We start from the raw sequence: 17081 nt of genomic DNA on the forward strand, positions 1-17081 counted from the left end.
TTGAGGCAAATGGGATTTGATCTGATTTATTACATTAATGACTATAGAAACTTAAGAGAGAGGAATGAAGTGGCCTGATACATAGGAATTCATCTCAGCTTTTAGTTCTGAAACATAACCTCTGTGATGTTGAACCAAACTCTCTTCTAGAGCAGAGAAAAAAAAAAAAAGAAAAAAAAAAAACACAGTACTTTTTCTTCACAAAAGACCTACAGTAAGGCTCTCTGTAATGCATCAGTTAATATAGAGCAGACAGGCCACCATACATAAATAATTACTGAACAAGAGACTCTCTTCCTTTTAAAAAGAAAACTCAAGTTGATGTGGCGACTGGCACAGACTCCAATTACAATAGAATTTTTCAAAGAGAACAGCTGCATCTCTGCATTAATAGCTATTATCATTAAACAAGGCACAAATAACACTAACATGCAAAACTACAGGCAAGGAATTAATTAACCTTTTTCCAGATTGTGGCTTTATTATAGCAAGAGAATCAAGAAATCTAGATCTACATACAAGATGGCTAGTTCTGATTATCTCTACATGATTTTGACAAAGGGCATGATGAACATATTCATAAAATGTTTCTTACTGCTCTCATGTTAATAAATGGTTATATCACAATTGCACCTAACTTGGACTTGTTAGAACAAGCTTCCTTACACTTACCAGGAACATGAAGTTGGAGATAAGCAAGTAAATGTTTATTTTGGCTTTATGTACTGTTGAACTTCTTTCATATGTTTTATTTTCAAAACCGGTTTTACATTTTGCATTTTTGAAGGCATTGTGGTCTAATATTGGCAGGTTGGGAAGCCAAATCTCTCTGATTTATAGTGCTTTCATGCAGCAACTGCTGGTTCTGCCTCTATTACTCAGACACCAAGAGGACTTCTGCCTAAAACTAACCTCACTGAAACTATTCTATATGTAGAATGCTATTTCTGTAAAAAAAAAAAAAAAAAAAAAAAAAAAAAAGCAAGTGGGGTAGAAAGTGGCTCTGAACTACTGTGTTATTTTTGTTGTGTTTTTTTTTTTTTCTCTTTTTTTCTAAGTATTTTTTTATGTCCAGAGACAGTATAGAGTTAAACCTTCTCTTTAAGACGAGTGTTTTCAGACCTTCTGCATGTGTATATAGCATTTAAGCTACATTTGTACAGGCTACATTTCTGGCACTGCTTTCCACAAATTCTTTACTGGAAATTACATTCTTTTCTCCAACTTCCATATGAAACTGCTATATTTTCCCTCTCCAAGCAACTACGGAATTAATGGGACCAAAGGATGCTAGTTCTTATCTTGCTCTCCTTATCTGTTTGGCAATGCAGTGCATCTCCTACTTGTCCTTATAGTTTGGCTTCATACTACAAGTAATCAAGAGATATTTTATGCACAAATTGCAGTCTGACAGATAATCAACTGACAGCCAAAGCAGCAACTTGTGGCCCACCATCAGGCAGAAATTACCCAGTATGTCAAAGATCTTGGATGTTTCATGTCCATATTTCGATCTTGGATGTTTCATGTCCAAGGTGATTATTGTTCCAGTACAGGGAAGATGGAGAGCTGAAGCTTTACAGTCTCACAGAATCAACCTCTTTTCCAACTTTTACCAAGGTTAAATTGGGATTGCATGAATCTCTCAGGTCTGCTGATATATCTATTTCAGATCTCTTTGGTTCTCCTTTGTCCTGTCTCCAGTAACCATAACATTCTCCTCCTACAATCTCTTCAACAGCTGTTGTTGACAAATACCATAAGTCTATCTTATTTCTGCTCTCTCAGCTCCTTCTCATAAAGAGCTGCTTCTCCTGTCACAAAAGAAATGTTTTCAGGTACACTTTTGATGTCTGCAAACTTCTGTAGTGCCTTGTTCAGTTTAAATTAGAATTCCTCTGAGGCCCACCAGATATCCTCTGTTCCCACTACATTAAGGTTTTGTGTAAAGTTTTGGAACTTGTTTGCTTTTTGTCTCCACACGAGCACTACAAATTCCCTGAGCTATACAGTGCTGCCTGATGACTGTTTCTAGGTGCTGCTTTTTTTCTTATGAATCATACATTCTTCCTTACCATAGAATCTATTATATTGGCCACTGCCAATACATTTTACATAAGATATGTTGGTTAATAAAATGAAAGGACTTTATGCTTGTAAAACAAAACTGACTCTTTAATTCATGCAGATGTTGCAACTGACTTTATCACTTAAACTGTGGGCATACAAACTGCTTTCCTGGTACCTCCTGCAATGTGAGCTGCTGCTACAAAGATTCATGCAGGTTGCTACAAGCACTCCTTCATTACCACAGCTAAGGATCTGGCAAGAAAATAGAGGCTTCATTGTACTAAGTTCTGCACGTTATTACATTAAATGTGTTTTTGTCCTAACAGTTCATTATTTGAATACACAGGGCAGTACTAAGAAAAGAAATATTATTATACCCATTTTACAGACAGCAGACTGAGGCATGTGCATAGTAAGCAACTTGTTCAAAATTATGCAGGAAACCTGACCTGAAACAAGGAACTGAACTCAAAGATGTCAAAAGATTTTGATTTCATTCTCTTGCACTACAAACTAAGAGGAAATTGAAGTGCTATTAAAACTGCTGGTTCACAAACATCAACATCAAGGTCTGATAAATATCCTATTTCCAACCATTTTCTTATTTGGTTTCTAAAATAATAACTGCAACTATGGAAAATGTTTGCTGTTCCGGAGTAACACAACTGGATGCTCTGTGCTCTTTTCTTGAGCCGCTGCACAACAAGGTGCTACCTTTTCCTACCTACCAAGCATCTTTGAACCCAATTTTACCTGCAAAGCTCACAACAGTACTAAATTCTTACATCAGAGTTTTGTGAATCCGTTCTATGGCATCTTCCAACTCTTCTTTCTGGTCTGGAACAAAGCGGTACTCTGAGACGTAACCTGCAGTGTGCTTATAAGGGTCGTAGTCTCCCAGCTCAGCTGAAGTGAAAAAAAAAAAAAAAAAAAGAGAAAAAGGGTTACACACTTTCAATGTTTTATGTTAACCAAAAAACCTGTTATCTAATACACCTATTTGTGCTAATCCGCTTCTTTCCAAGTGACTGTAAATTGACTATGCAATCAGTTAAAAATTCAGAAGTCTACCTTTCCTTAGAAGAAAAGTAGAAAATACCCTTCGGTTTATATATAGAACTGTACATAATAGCTCATATAAAAACAAGCAAGCATGTCTTCAATCATTTTTAAAGAGAAACGGAAGGTTCAAACAGCTGGAAGTTTTGACAGGAAACGTACCACTTCTACAGGACTAAATCTGAACTCATCAAGCCAGCAACGTTGAACTTTGATGCCATATGTTATTTGGCAGCATATGTAAAACAGGTGGAGAAGCAAAGCCTAGTTTTTTGGAATATCTATGCCCTCATGATATGCTGTAACATTAAAGATGGAACTGATCCATACTGCTGCTAGGACTTTTAATGGAAATGTCAGCATGGGAACGGGTATGGAGACAAATATCCCAAAGTACCTGGAAGTAGGCTCTTCTACAGGTAAGCATCATTTCTTGTAAGGAAATACAAGACTTCAGTCTTCAATAAAATACCAATATATTCTCTGAACATGAAATTATTTTTTTAAATCAAAATAATTTTCTAATTTAATATTTCTAAAGGAAAAAAAATTCAATGAGTAGGCAATATAATTTTCTTTGAAACAACCTTGAATTCACATACGTTGCTCAGATTAATTTACCCATTGCTATCCAACTATTAAATACGCATGTACCTTTTTCAGAACTCTCTTCTAACGATCTTTATATTCATATCTATCTGAGAAAACCTCATGAAATTAATATTTCTATGTTTTTCTATAAACTGGGTAAAAGCAGAATAAATTGGGCTTTTATGAGAAAACCTTCACTGAAGGTTTCTATCCAGTCTCCACCGAAGGAAAAAACATAGCCAAATGGAGGTTACAAGAGCCATGAAGAAAGTCATCTCGTAACTCACATTTCTTTCTAGATCTTAATAGTTTCTAGATCAAGAAAGTGATCTGTTCAGTAGAGGTGTTCAGATGTTTCTCAAAATATCTCCACAAAAACAATATGGTTCTTGCATGTAACAGGAACAGCAGGACAAATACAACAGCAAAATTTTCAGTTTTGCCAATGGGAAAAAAAATCAGAATAAAACCCAGAATTGGTATATTCTGCAAACTGTGCCACAGGTGCTGATTTTTGCACCATCATCACTGTAATAGTCTGCAGTCTTTGCCATGAAAGGAGGAAAATGACTGATGTGCTATGGACAGGTTCTGCACAGACACCAGAGATGACACCCAGGCACAACCTGAATGGTGCAAGCAGGGCCTGTGGCTGGAACAGGATTTGGCCAGAGGACTCTGGGAGACCACATGTCCCCTGGGCTCCTTCTAAGCCTGGCAGCTGATAGCTCCAATGACTCCCTCAGAGAAGCAGGTTCTCAGCCATTACTGAATTTCCACAAAAGGAAAACCATCTTGGTTTGGAAAAGAAAGAAACAGAGTCTGGCACACGACTCAGAGAAACCATTGACCTCAGTGCTAATGCATTAAGTTGATATTTTAAGTATCTGACATGAATGTTTCTCAGTTGTCAATTTACATAAATTAAACACTTGGAAGCCCTAAATAATAACAGCAATAAACAAATGAATATAGTAAGCTTTTTAGAGAGCCAATGGGAATGTACATTTACTGGTGCCAGGACTATATTTAACCCACAGCATCTAATTTTTGTCATACTTTACCTTCCCTCTCTCACATGAGCTTCCTCATTTTTTTCCAATAGAATATCTGAGATTAGAATCATACAAACAAGATGCTTCACACATGCAGTATAGTTTCAGGGAAGGCATATATGCCAGTAATGTGAGAAGTACAAACAGTTTTTTCAGAGAATGATGTGTCACTTTTCTTATATGGTGAAAAGTTATTTTAAAATAATTTCACAAAAAACAAAAATTGCATGAAATTTTAGCTTTTCCACAATCCATGGAATACACTGTGAAATTCTGCATACTGCCTACTCATATTTCACATACAAATTATTCTGAAATGGAAATGAAACAAGGTCCATTTTTTAATGCCGTACTGTGTTGAGTCACATTTGGAATACCAGTAATGCAAATAATCTTTGCTTAATTCAAATCACACACAAGAAATATAAATTTAACAAGTTATAGACTCAGGCTGCAGTGTGGCTCATCATATGATTTTTGGTTACTGACTGTATTTGAATAATGAGCTTGAATTGCAGTGTGAAAGGAATAGCTGGCTGGTAGACAGACAGCTCCTTTCTAAATGACTGTTAGTTCCATCAAATGCAGAGGATATAACATCCACTGAATGCAGAAAAATGACAGGTAGATTAAAATTCTGCACTTCAGGTCAAAACATATCCTCCCTTCAAGCAGAGGCATATTCATATTGACATAATGTAATTTTGAAAGATTCTTTTATTTGACACACTTTGTGGCTGGAGGCTGCCAATATCCCATCAAATCTGTAAGCTTTGTGATGAAGAAAAAAAAATACACCACAGAAAAAGACGTGCTTTTCACATACTCCATATGCTACGTAAAGTCATAAGGTTGAAAGTACAAAATAAGGTATCCCTAAGCAAGGTAAAAACTGTTTGGCATAGTCAGCAGACTGGCTTCCCAGTTTCTTTTTGTGTTAGTTTCCAAATGATTTCCACGTAATCTGTTCAGAATGTTTATCTCTTTACAGTTCTATAGCTGAAATCAATCGCATTAGCTTTGTTCTGTTCTGAAATGGGTGCCAAACGTGTTAGTGAAGTCCTCAAGTAACACTTAAATGAATCATAATACAGGCTTAACAAAGAGAAGCTTGCAGCTGGCCAGAGGAACTTACACTGAATTACGTATGCTCCCAGCTGTGCTGCAGTGTTGACTGGGCAAGGCAAGCGGCCCTGTAAGATGTCTTGCTTGACCTGCAAGAAAAACTGATACCTAAAACACAGAGAGAACACAAAACTATTATTTCAATATTGGGTCTGCTGCACCACATAATGTTTCATCATCTTCCATTTTACTGATGACACACCACACAGCATAAATATATGACAGTCAAAAACTGTATTTTACATCTGAATTACTTTTCTCCTTTTGACCTTTAAATGATAACTAAGGTTAACCTAGTGAAGGAACACAGGTAAGGGAGAACCCTGCAGTTTTCCCATCTGCTTGCATCATGTAGATAAAAATAATTTTCTCATAAAAATGTAATTTCTCTCTTTAGACTTTCATAGAGCAGTCAGGAAGTTGCAAAGAGGGCTTGAAACCAGAAAAAAAAAAAAAAAAAAAAAGTGTAAGAAATCTATCAATTGGCCACTGATCAGTGGATCACCATTCTGAAGAACTCAACACCTCTTGACTCAAAGGTTTCCTCTGATACCAGAATAACAAGTCTAGCAGAAAAAACAGCAGATTTCATTGAGTCCATTCCCTTGTGAAAAAACAGGTGAGCATATAATCAACAGCTCTTCATATCTGTCAGCATGGGGGACTCCTTGCCTTTGAACAGACATAGCAAAGCTAAAATGCAATTTTCAAAACCATAACCTACTTCTACACTTGATGAAGCACATATGCAGGCCTCAAAGAGAATCCACACCAAATCTCAAATCAGCAACATAAGAGAAGTGAAGATAATACCGAAGTTTTAAAAGAGTATTTTTAACTGATGACATTTAAGCAGGTAGTGTCTTTTTACTTTCTGCCATTACCTCAAATGCAAACCAAACACCTTAGAAGCTGCTTTGTCAGTCTCTAGTGTGCCTGTTCAGCATGTCAGACAAATTACTCAGATATCACACCATTTGAACACAAGTATCTACATTTGCCACAACTTCCCCTGTTTTTCAAATGCTGCACTTACAGTGAAACAACATGCAAAAAAAAAAAAAAAGGAAAAGTAATACAGAAGGAAACATGCCATCATACAAAGGCTCTGTTTGGTTTTGGAATTCGCCATATTCATTATAGGATATCCCTTTATACAATAGGCTTTGTGTGTTTGTTTTTACTGCAACAGATTTACACAGCATTTCACACCATTTTAAACAAATGTCTTGCACCAGCTTCGTACAAAAGCAACACTGAAGAGGTAGCTTCTTAAATAAAAAATGGTCATCCACAGGTGCATATGGCTTTCTTACTACTCACCAACTCAGTTTGATTTACATTTAGCTACACTGCAACTAACTTATTCTGTTTTAGCACAGGTTACTTATGAAAGCACCTTGAAACGCTCTGCAAGTTCAAAGAGCAGTTATTGTGATCTCAGGGAAGTTTGCAAACTGCAAGTGTTGTGACAGTTGATCCACAAAATCATTTAAGATCCATTCAAAATTACTAGACTTGATCAGCCCAGATGAGCCTCTGTTTAAGGATGCTAATTTCTTTCTCAATAGTGATACCCTACCATTTGTGCAGTGCCAGACATTACAGAAAGAATACCCATCATCAAAAAAATGGTTAACATTCTCCACCTCTAAGGGCCACGGAGTTGAATAACATTTTTTTTTGGATTTTTTTTTTTGGCAGTGTTAGAAAACATGAAGTACATACACTCTAAGTGTTTTCTCTATCTAAGCAATACCTCAGTACTAATTCTAGCTAATGCTCAATAGTCCCATTGAGACAAATTATCCCAGTATGATTGATGATGATGACTAATAAGATTTTAAATTTATTGTGGAGCACTGAGAATCTTCCTTTTAACATTAAATGTTTTTCTGATATGCACTCATTTTTCTGCTAGCACTTCTGCAGCTCTACAATGCAGTTTGAGAACAAATGATGCTATCAATGTCTTTTTCATGTCGCAGGTATCTATAGGTCTGCATTCTCATATTGTTGTCTCAAAGTAAAACCGAGCAAGAAACTGCCCCAAAAAATTAAAAAAAAAAAAAAAAAAAAATAGAGTCTGAGCCAAGAATTAATAGTTATTAATTTCTTGAGTGATTTATGCAAACCGAAGATCTCAACTCCCACTGAAGCAGGTAAGCTCCTCACAGAACGAGGCCTTTTGTCCAAACTTGTTGCTAAAGCACTCTCACCTTCTGCGCTGTCATGTTTGTCATGTGCACATAATAGTGCCTAAGCATGAGTTCACTCTAGCAAACTCATCCAATAAATGTTAATAGGTATCACCTCAGCATTAGCTTTTGCCTACAAGCTAAAATTAGATTTTGCTGGGAAGCAATTACAAATTTGACAGGTTTTCATTATTTGCAAATAGTAATCATGTAATGCCACAGATCATTAACATCTCATAACAACAGACTCAACACTCATATCCATTAAAATAACAAATACACGCTCCAAAGAAACATGGTTAGCACATCACTGGAATTACACACTTTGGCAGAAAATTACTATTATAAAGAAAAGGAGGGCCTTTAATCTCTCTTAAGCATAAGAGTATGGGTTTAGTGCTGATTTTTTTCTGAAAATCCGTATCTCCTTTCCAATGCTTAGGAGTCTAAGGGAATAAATGCTCAGAAATGTTGATGGCATTTGGCTATCTTCATCAGGCTCTATTGAAGAGCACAGAACATAAATGAACCATTTTCTTTTGCCTTTCCTCTGTACCTTCTGAGGTGCAAATTTCGCATGACCCAACACTGTTCAGACACAAACGGAGGCTTACCAGTCATGACAAAATATTTAGTGACTACACTTGCACATCTAATTAGCAGTGTGAATCACTGATTGATCTTATGACAAGAAAAACAGAAACACTTTTTGAAAATTTACCCGGTCATTTCACAGACAGAAATCCATATGCATCCCGAATAGCAATCACAACAGGTTCTGTGGCCAAAGCTCCACCCCCAGGACCATCTTTCTTCCCCTGTGAGCAAGGTTGAAAGCGGTCTGGAAAAGTACAGGAGAACTACAACAAACTTTCACAGCAGAGAGGCAGTAATACTGATTAATACCATGGCCAGCTTACACACTTTCAGCTGCAAAGTCACAATATTTATTATTTTTACCAGGCTAGTATCAGTCCTGTTATAGTCCGTTCCTGCAGTGGCAGCATGAAAAAAAATCTCATCCTGGTACAAGACAAATATTCTGACCATGCTGCAAAAACTGCCACCTCTGATTAGTAAAAATTGAAAACCCTGCGTTTATTCTAATGAGTTCTCCTGTGTCATATTCCTAGGGCATCAAAAGAAATGTTTTGGCATTTATTAATGCAAGTCAGCACACTAATTTTGACCACCTACCTATCAAAATTCTTTTTGAACATGAGCTAATTGTCTAAGATCTTTCATAAACAAAGCAAACAGAAAACCCTGTCTGTGAAAGTTCAGGCAAGCGTGCGTGCGTGTGCGCATGCACAGGAATGTGAACACGCCTATATATATATTGTGTGCATCCCCATTTTTGTAGAGGCCAAGCTTGGTTAAAAGAATCAAAAGCATGCAGCTCTTCAATTTCCTTCACATATTTTTAGAAAGATCAACACAAATCCTCTTGAAAAACAGTTGGAATTTAAGCTACAACCAATAAAGAAGAAAATTACCTGTATTTGTATTTAGAAATCCAAGTAAACTCTAAACTTCACTATTGCACAATACATGTACAGATAGGGCAATTCAATCCTTTTTTTAAAAAAAAAAAAAAAAAGAAGAAGAAAAAGAAGCATGCCAAGTCCCCATGTTTTATAATGCAGCAGGGAATACCTTTTCATCCTGGTCTTCCAAAATAGTTGTGAGGTTAGTCGTAACTCTCTTCCTATACATGTTGAAGCAAAGATGTCCATATGTTCAAGCAAAAACCAACACCATAACAATATGCGCCTGAAGAGATTGCTACCCTGAAAACAGCAAAACCACATTCTCATCCAAATACTGTACCTTGTTATTTCTTCTTTAAGTTTACATGGATCCTCCGCATAGAATTTAATGCCAAAATACAGAGTATATGGGGGTCCAGCTGCAGAGAAGTAAGAAAGTGTGAAAGTGAATTGTTATGAAATGGTAGTTGTTAAGAATTGTTACCAGCTGCAACAAAGCAGCTACAAAGAAGCCTATCTAAATAGTTCATAAAACATGAAATCAGCAAAAAAAGCTACTGCTTCCACACAGCAAAGCTGTACTCACTACAGGAGGAAAAAAAAAAAAAGCTAAGAAGAGAATTTTTATTAACAAATACTAATCACTTGAGTATTTCTGATCATCTTATGGAGCAGCTTTAATTACGTGCTACCTTAATTAACAAATAATTGAAAATCTTTTCTATTTCACCTTTTAAAAATACTATTCTCCGGAAAGATTCAGTTAACTCGGGACCATGATTCTTACAGCCACACTTATTCCACATATGTTCCACTTTTCGCATATTTTTATATTTTATAGAGGGTTTCCAAACTTTTGTTAAAGTAAAATAATCTTTTTATATTACTTAATTATAATACAAGTAACAGATGTTACATCTGTGTTATCTGTAGAGTGGCAGCAAGAGCAGATGCCCTACTATCAGTGTGAAACACTACTTTTGTTTTCATAAGAAAAAATGGAATCTGACTTGATTATGGTAAGGTACGGTATAGGAGAGTTTTCACAGCTACTGTGAAACTACATATACAAGTTAAGGATAGCACCCTTTATTATTCTAAAGTAAAATTTAATTACATAGAAATCTTTGGACACTAATTACACAAGTTATCATAAAATGGCGGCATGTTCAATCTGTGTGAAATTTTGATAAAGCTATGAACCGTAGCAATAAACTAGTTCATGGACTATCAAGCTGTTGTGACTAGAACAGAGATGTTGGACAGAGTACTTCTGTGGAATATTGCCTCTGTTACTTCACTTTCAGATAACTTCTTTAAGTTTGAATTGAATACTTACTGTTTATCAGCTCCTTATGTTCAGCAAGGGTCTTTGCAGGGTCCAGCCAGTACTGTGAGACAGATGATGGAAGTTAGTCACTTACATGGAAAATTAAGAAAGAGTAACTGCAATTATGCAAGTCCAATGTTACATATCTTCTCTAGGAGTAGTGGTCTTCCTGAAAAGAAATGTTTTGCTAAGAGGCCCCCATCTCAGGCTCCAGACCAAGCTGGCTCTAGGGAAGTATCACACAAGGTACATTTTGGTGTCTATGTTATCCAAGGCAGCTAGCACACGGCTGCGCACAACCTTTATATTTTCTTCCTGTGAGATTAACATAAGCAGGATGACTCTGAAGTAACAGCAACAGCAAAGCAAGTAAGACAGGACCAACAAGGAAAGAATGAAGGCACTACATTTCTTTTCTGAAAAAAAATAAAATAAAGATTGTAGGGAAGAACAGGCATAACAACACTCCTACTACAACTAAGAAATGCCTGTAAGAACATAGTAATCAATTTTTATTTGTGTCCACTAAGTATAGGACGTGAAGAAATTGCTTCAACTGGAAGCAATGGAAAATAAGTTTTGATTTTTAGGAAAATGATTCCAGTAGCAGGGGAAGGATATGCCTGGAAATCATCACCCAGGGAGGGAGGGCACGGAGCCTCTTCCGCCAGGTTTATGGAAGCAGTTGTTTGCATCACAGATGATGGAGGCATGCTAAATATGCCACAGAGTGGTGAGCTGTTACAAGGGTTCCCCTACTACTTGATCAACAGACACTACTTGCTCACTGATTACTCTGTCCTGACTTAATCAAACTTCTAATAAAAGTTTTACTGTTACTGTTCTGCAGACCAGCTGCATACTGCTACATAGGTCACAGGCACGATGAACACCCTGCTCTTGTAATCACTTCAGTTACTTATTTATTCCTTCGCTTGGCATTTTGTGATTCAGTTATTGATCAAAAGTGCAGAGGCAGCAGCCAAGACCATTCTTGTCATTCTTGTCTTTACTTTTTTCAGTCCTATTCCCTCATACAGAAACTTCTTGGACTAGCTAAGATTGGCATACTTTCTTAAAACACTGGAAACAAATGCTGCAGAATAAAGCTGTTAGAAAATTGCCGCAGCTTGAATTTACTCCCTTCATACCCACACATTGTTGTTTTTGTTTTTGTTTTTTTTAAACTAAGGAACTATATATATCAATGAATAAAACAACCCCTTACTGGACTCCCTCCCTTCTTTCCTCCCTCCTTTCCCCCTCAACCCCCCCCCAAAAAAAAAAAATGTAGAGAATAAAAAATGAAAATGTCAATCAAAAAATATTTTTGAACTTCTCTGGACTAAACAATTTCACTATCAGAAAGAGTAACACAGAAGACAGGCAAAAACACTACAGAGGACTTGAGCAGAACATTTCAAGGAAGTAACTGAGTAAGTGGTTTTAAACAACTATCTTTATTTTGAGGGGGAAAAAAAAAAGAAGGAAAAAGAGAGAAGAAAAAAGAAACATGAAAACAAAGTACTTCCATTAGCTGCTGATCCATCTGTAATAAAAGCAGCTTTGTGCCTTGTTCTTGCTCTAGGGGTAATACATTGCCATTTCAATCCAAGAATGTTTTTTAAGAAGTGCCATAAAGTAAGGTTGTAAGAGCTACCATCCCTTGATTCAGAAAGCTGCATTTTGAAACAAAATAATTAGGATAGTACTTTGCAAATGATGGATATCTTGTATTTGACTCTTACCCCTAAACAATCTCTCAGCACTCAAGATTGACAGCTTTACAAGGATATACATTTAGGAGCAAACACTTCAGATTTCCTAAATTTTGCAGGAAAAAAAATGTTCAATACATGTATTGACTACATCCACTAACTATGCTAATAGAAATCCTCTTAATCTCAACAGAAGGCAGGAAGGAAAGAAAAACTTGTTACACTTGTTCAAACGTCCTATTGGAACTCCTTGTCAGAAATAATCTGGGCTAGCACAATAGGATGATAAAGAGATTTCAACGTAAACAGACAGAAAGAACTGCAAAATAACTTTGCAGCGCACATTCTGGCCACAGAACACCCCTCTTCCCAAAACTGGCATCACAATAGAAAAAAACACTGTCAAACTCACTTATCATTGAGAGTTTTATGTTACATCACTAGAAACCAAAATTATGCTGTTTCAAAATCAGATCAAAATCTGTGACAGAATAACTCCTTTAAGTTTTCCTTAAGTAAACTGAAATCAGCTTCAAGGTGTGTTGTCTTACAGGCTTCTTTGCAGTTTAACTTTACTTGTACAGATACATCATTTGTGAACAATTTATGTTTATGGATGATCACTCAAGTTTCCAAGTGAAGCACTGAACAGTTACAGATTTTTGGTTGTCTCAGTAATCTCAACGTCACCTTCTCTTCTACCCATATCAATCACTGGCTGAGATAAAACAGAATTTAGCCACTTAACTGAAGACTGTGGACTATATGGACATGAACAGATAATACAGAAGAGGGGTTGATTGTATTATAAATCTTAATTCTCACTATGCTGTTCTTGACTTATAACACCAGTTATATTCCTTGTACAGAATTCAGCAGGAAATATCAAAATTCATATTCAGAGAGAATCTGAAGAGAGGAGAGGGAACAAATCTTGTTATTCGTATTGACAAACACTTCTTTTCTCTCCCCTCAATCTGAGTCAGGAGGAGGAACTGCATCCTGAGCCCTCATCACAGTGAGACAGCTTGCTGCTACGCATTCTAAGGGAACACAGCATCAGCTGCCACAAGTTGCTGTTGCAAGGGTACCATTGGCCTCTAGGTCCATGTGCTGTGTAGGTGAGGTGAAACAGTTCAGCTTGGACTGGATTACTGCTGAAACAGAAAGTGGTGGAGTTGAGGCAAGGCCCTAGTCTGTCTTGTGTCGCCTGTAAGTATCTAGCATTGTGATAATGCCATGAACGATGCTTAAAATCACTTCGTAGCTACTTATTATTTTCACGGCTGCCAGCATTTTCCTGAAGAATGCAAGGGGTGGGAGGAGCACAAGGGGATTTCTAACTTTTTATTTACAAGCCAAAGATGAATGGAATTTCATGGTTAATGAAAAGGCATTTTCAAGTCTACATTAGACAATAAAGATGGGAACATTCATAAAATCAGAAATGCCACAACAGAGCCCTCTTAGCATACATAGGCATGCATACGTAATATTGTGTATTAGTAACATGTTGAAGGTTTGTATACACACATGAATACTGTTGGGTATAGTTTTGAGGAAATTCTTAAAGATTCAAGAGAAAAGAAAAAACGAGCAGTCTCATTAATCCAATACACTTGCACAGCAGGTGCTGACAATAAACTTTGCATTTGTGAATGCCAAAGTAGCTCAAACCTGCAGCTCTGTTTTGCAGACAGCTCGCCAATTCCCAGTGATTCACCACCTGTGTCTCTCCTGCATGCACAGCAAGGGTTATCTGACTTATAAGCAACTCCCCACTACTGCAAACGGGGAGATCCCAGCATTTACCCACCCAGCTGCAGGTAATAAATTCTGTGCATCTGAAAGGGGAATTCAGTGTTCACAGAAGAAATGGAAAAAAAAAAAAAAAAAAAAAAAAAAGCTCACAGTATTTCTAAGTAGTGCTAACCAATGAAACTATCCATTTACTAAATTTAATTTGCTGTTATTTACAAAGACCACTTAATATTAGAACAATTTAAGAAATTACTATTTACTAAGACTGATGATAAATGTACAATGAAATGAAAAGATTCATATTTAATTTATAGGTAGGAATTATGAAAAAACAATATACTGAAAAAAGTACAGCATATATAAGAATAGATGGGCTATATTGTCATTTGTACTTTTACAGATCTGGCTCCCATATGAAGATTTTAAACTGAGACAAAACCATGTAACCAGTATACATCCATGCACCATGAAGTCTTTCATGATTTTTAAATGGGTGTAAACATCTTTCCGTGAATCTGGAATCATCATTTCTTGGATCTGCATAAGGTTAAACTTGGGTCAAATTCCATGAACATGCTTGAAATAAAATATTAACTAGGTTGAAATGTTTGCTGTGGTATCAATCAATGAAGCGTCCGGTGGAGAGAAATCTATCAACTTCAGACTAAATCACGAGCTGTCTCAATCAGATTCTATGAAGCTGTACCATGTCACATGTGCCAGTTTTTGTTCACAATTAAAACAGAAAAAAACACATCTTTTAAGAGATAATCTGGTATTTTTTAATTATGACCTGCAATTGTCATGATTCTTCCATAATTTAAGACTTTAGCAATCAGAATGATTTTGTCAATTTTCCTGCAAACGTTCCGTGCAAACAATCTAGATCGGCTAAACTGAAGACATCTGGGTAACCTCATTAATAAGTCTGAAAACAAAAAAGTTCTTTGCTCATATATAATAAATGTGTAACTCATCACATTATATATAGGTACATGTATATACACCTACACCTATATAGTACCCACATACATCATATGTGGGTATTTCCTACATACAAAAATGTATGGAACACTTATCTTTTTTATTAGAATATGAAATTAAATTATACCTAGAATTAAATCTATACCAGTATGAGTTTCATGTTGATCTTGCTCCATTTTTAAAGCTCACTCTTTAAGCTCAACCACCTTTAACTCAGCTGACCACCAGCTTTGTCTAGGTTGTTTCAATCCATTAAATATCTGCTACAATTTCTAGCTTCTAATCAATATTATCAGCTTCCATTTTATTTTTATTGGCTTCTAAGTCTATTTTAACAAGCACTAGTCTTTTTTATTTTTGGATAACTTAGTTTACCATCCCTATGGACAAATGTCAAATCCACACCAAAAAAAATACAAGCTAATTACATTTCACCTGTTTTTCTAAGCTCTTGAGATCAAAATATACAATACATAATGTGACAATAATGCCATATAGAACAAATGTTTTCAGTGGCAAACAGATGTTTTAAAATTGTGCCCTTTTTTTCTATAGCTATGTTACATGCAGTCTGCTCGATCTCTTACCCTTCCCAATTTGGTGTAATAACTTGTCGGTCTGAGGACACTGCAATTACTTTATTAATCATTCAGGATGGATCTAGAAACACGCTTGGGGTGTGGCACAGCAAGGTTGCAGAGTTCATGGCACTGGCTGCTGTGCTCAGCTTCACCACAGCTGGTCTGACCGTAGCACACCAATTTTCAGTAGAAAGTTCAGTTTCAGAGCTACAGATACAATACATCTACAATACACAGTGGATGCATGGTACAGAGATACAGCACTGCCCATCTCGTGTTCAGTCCAGATCTTGGAGCAGTATACATGGGTAGCACAGCACCACACTCTAACTGGGGCTGGGGAAATTAGCTTGGATATGATGCTGAATTAACATGGTGATAACGCTTTCTGTATTTGTATTTCTCCCTTTGGAGCTCCAAAAGAACATCAGTATCCTGTACACTGTGAATATAACAGCTCAGATTAGCATTACATTGGAGAAGAAAAGAATGATATTTGCATGACAGGCGGCAGTACAATGCAGGCATGTTTCCAGCAGCTTTAGGTTAAGCAGATTTATCGAGAGAGTGCAGCAAAGAATGTATGGTGGCAATCTGGCCAGTGTGAGACTGCAGGCAGACTTCTGGGAAAAAAAAAAAATACGTATCAGGGGACATTTAAAATGTTTGTGACTGTCTAGTTTTTTGCAATACGGTGAGCTCCAAAATCTTTCTTTGTAAAAGAAGCTCTAATAGCATGACTTTTCAACATGCTTTTGTGATTTGACAAGGGAACGACTTCGGCCTTCAAACGTACCCTTTACCTCACCAAATGCAGCTCAGCGTTTCCTGAGATATTGTGTGTTAAAATTGACATTTCCATTCTCTTATAGGTGCCTGAAGAAAATATTGGCCTCCTACTTAAGCAGTAATTAGCACGACTATCCTAAGGCACACTGGGGATCTCACAAAGGCAGCAGCACATGGGGAACACCTGGGAGCTGCATTAAGGGGGGAGCTGGACCTGAGAGAGGCAGTGGACCTGCATGTGCCTCCCAGCACTGACTCACCCAGCATTTGTCTGCTCCTCCATTAAGAAGAGGTAAATCACAAGGCCCTGGTTTTCCCAAGCACTAATGC

At 36.8% G+C, this 17081-nt stretch overlaps 1 protein-coding gene across 1 annotated transcript in view; it reads right to left on the bottom strand.

Annotated features, from left to right (window-relative positions):
* The window catches only part of EPB41L4A (erythrocyte membrane protein band 4.1 like 4A), a 131188-nt gene that overhangs the window by 60471 nt on the left and 53636 nt on the right, over window positions 1–17081 (bottom strand). Inside the window, exons 3-6 of the mRNA XM_084305624.1 lie at window positions 10928–10979; window positions 9929–10007; window positions 5911–6008; window positions 2856–2976 (exon numbers count right to left, since the gene is read on the bottom strand). Of these exons, the coding sequence (XP_084161750.1) occupies window positions 2856–2976; window positions 5911–6008; window positions 9929–10007; window positions 10928–10979 (350 nt within the window). The remainder of the gene's footprint in view (window positions 1–2855; window positions 2977–5910; window positions 6009–9928; window positions 10008–10927; window positions 10980–17081) is intronic.

The sequence above is a fragment of the Netta rufina genome (assembly GCF_964035555.1).
Source record: "Netta rufina genome assembly, chromosome: Z".
In the NCBI taxonomy this organism is placed as follows: domain Eukaryota; kingdom Metazoa; phylum Chordata; class Aves; order Anseriformes; family Anatidae; genus Netta; species Netta rufina.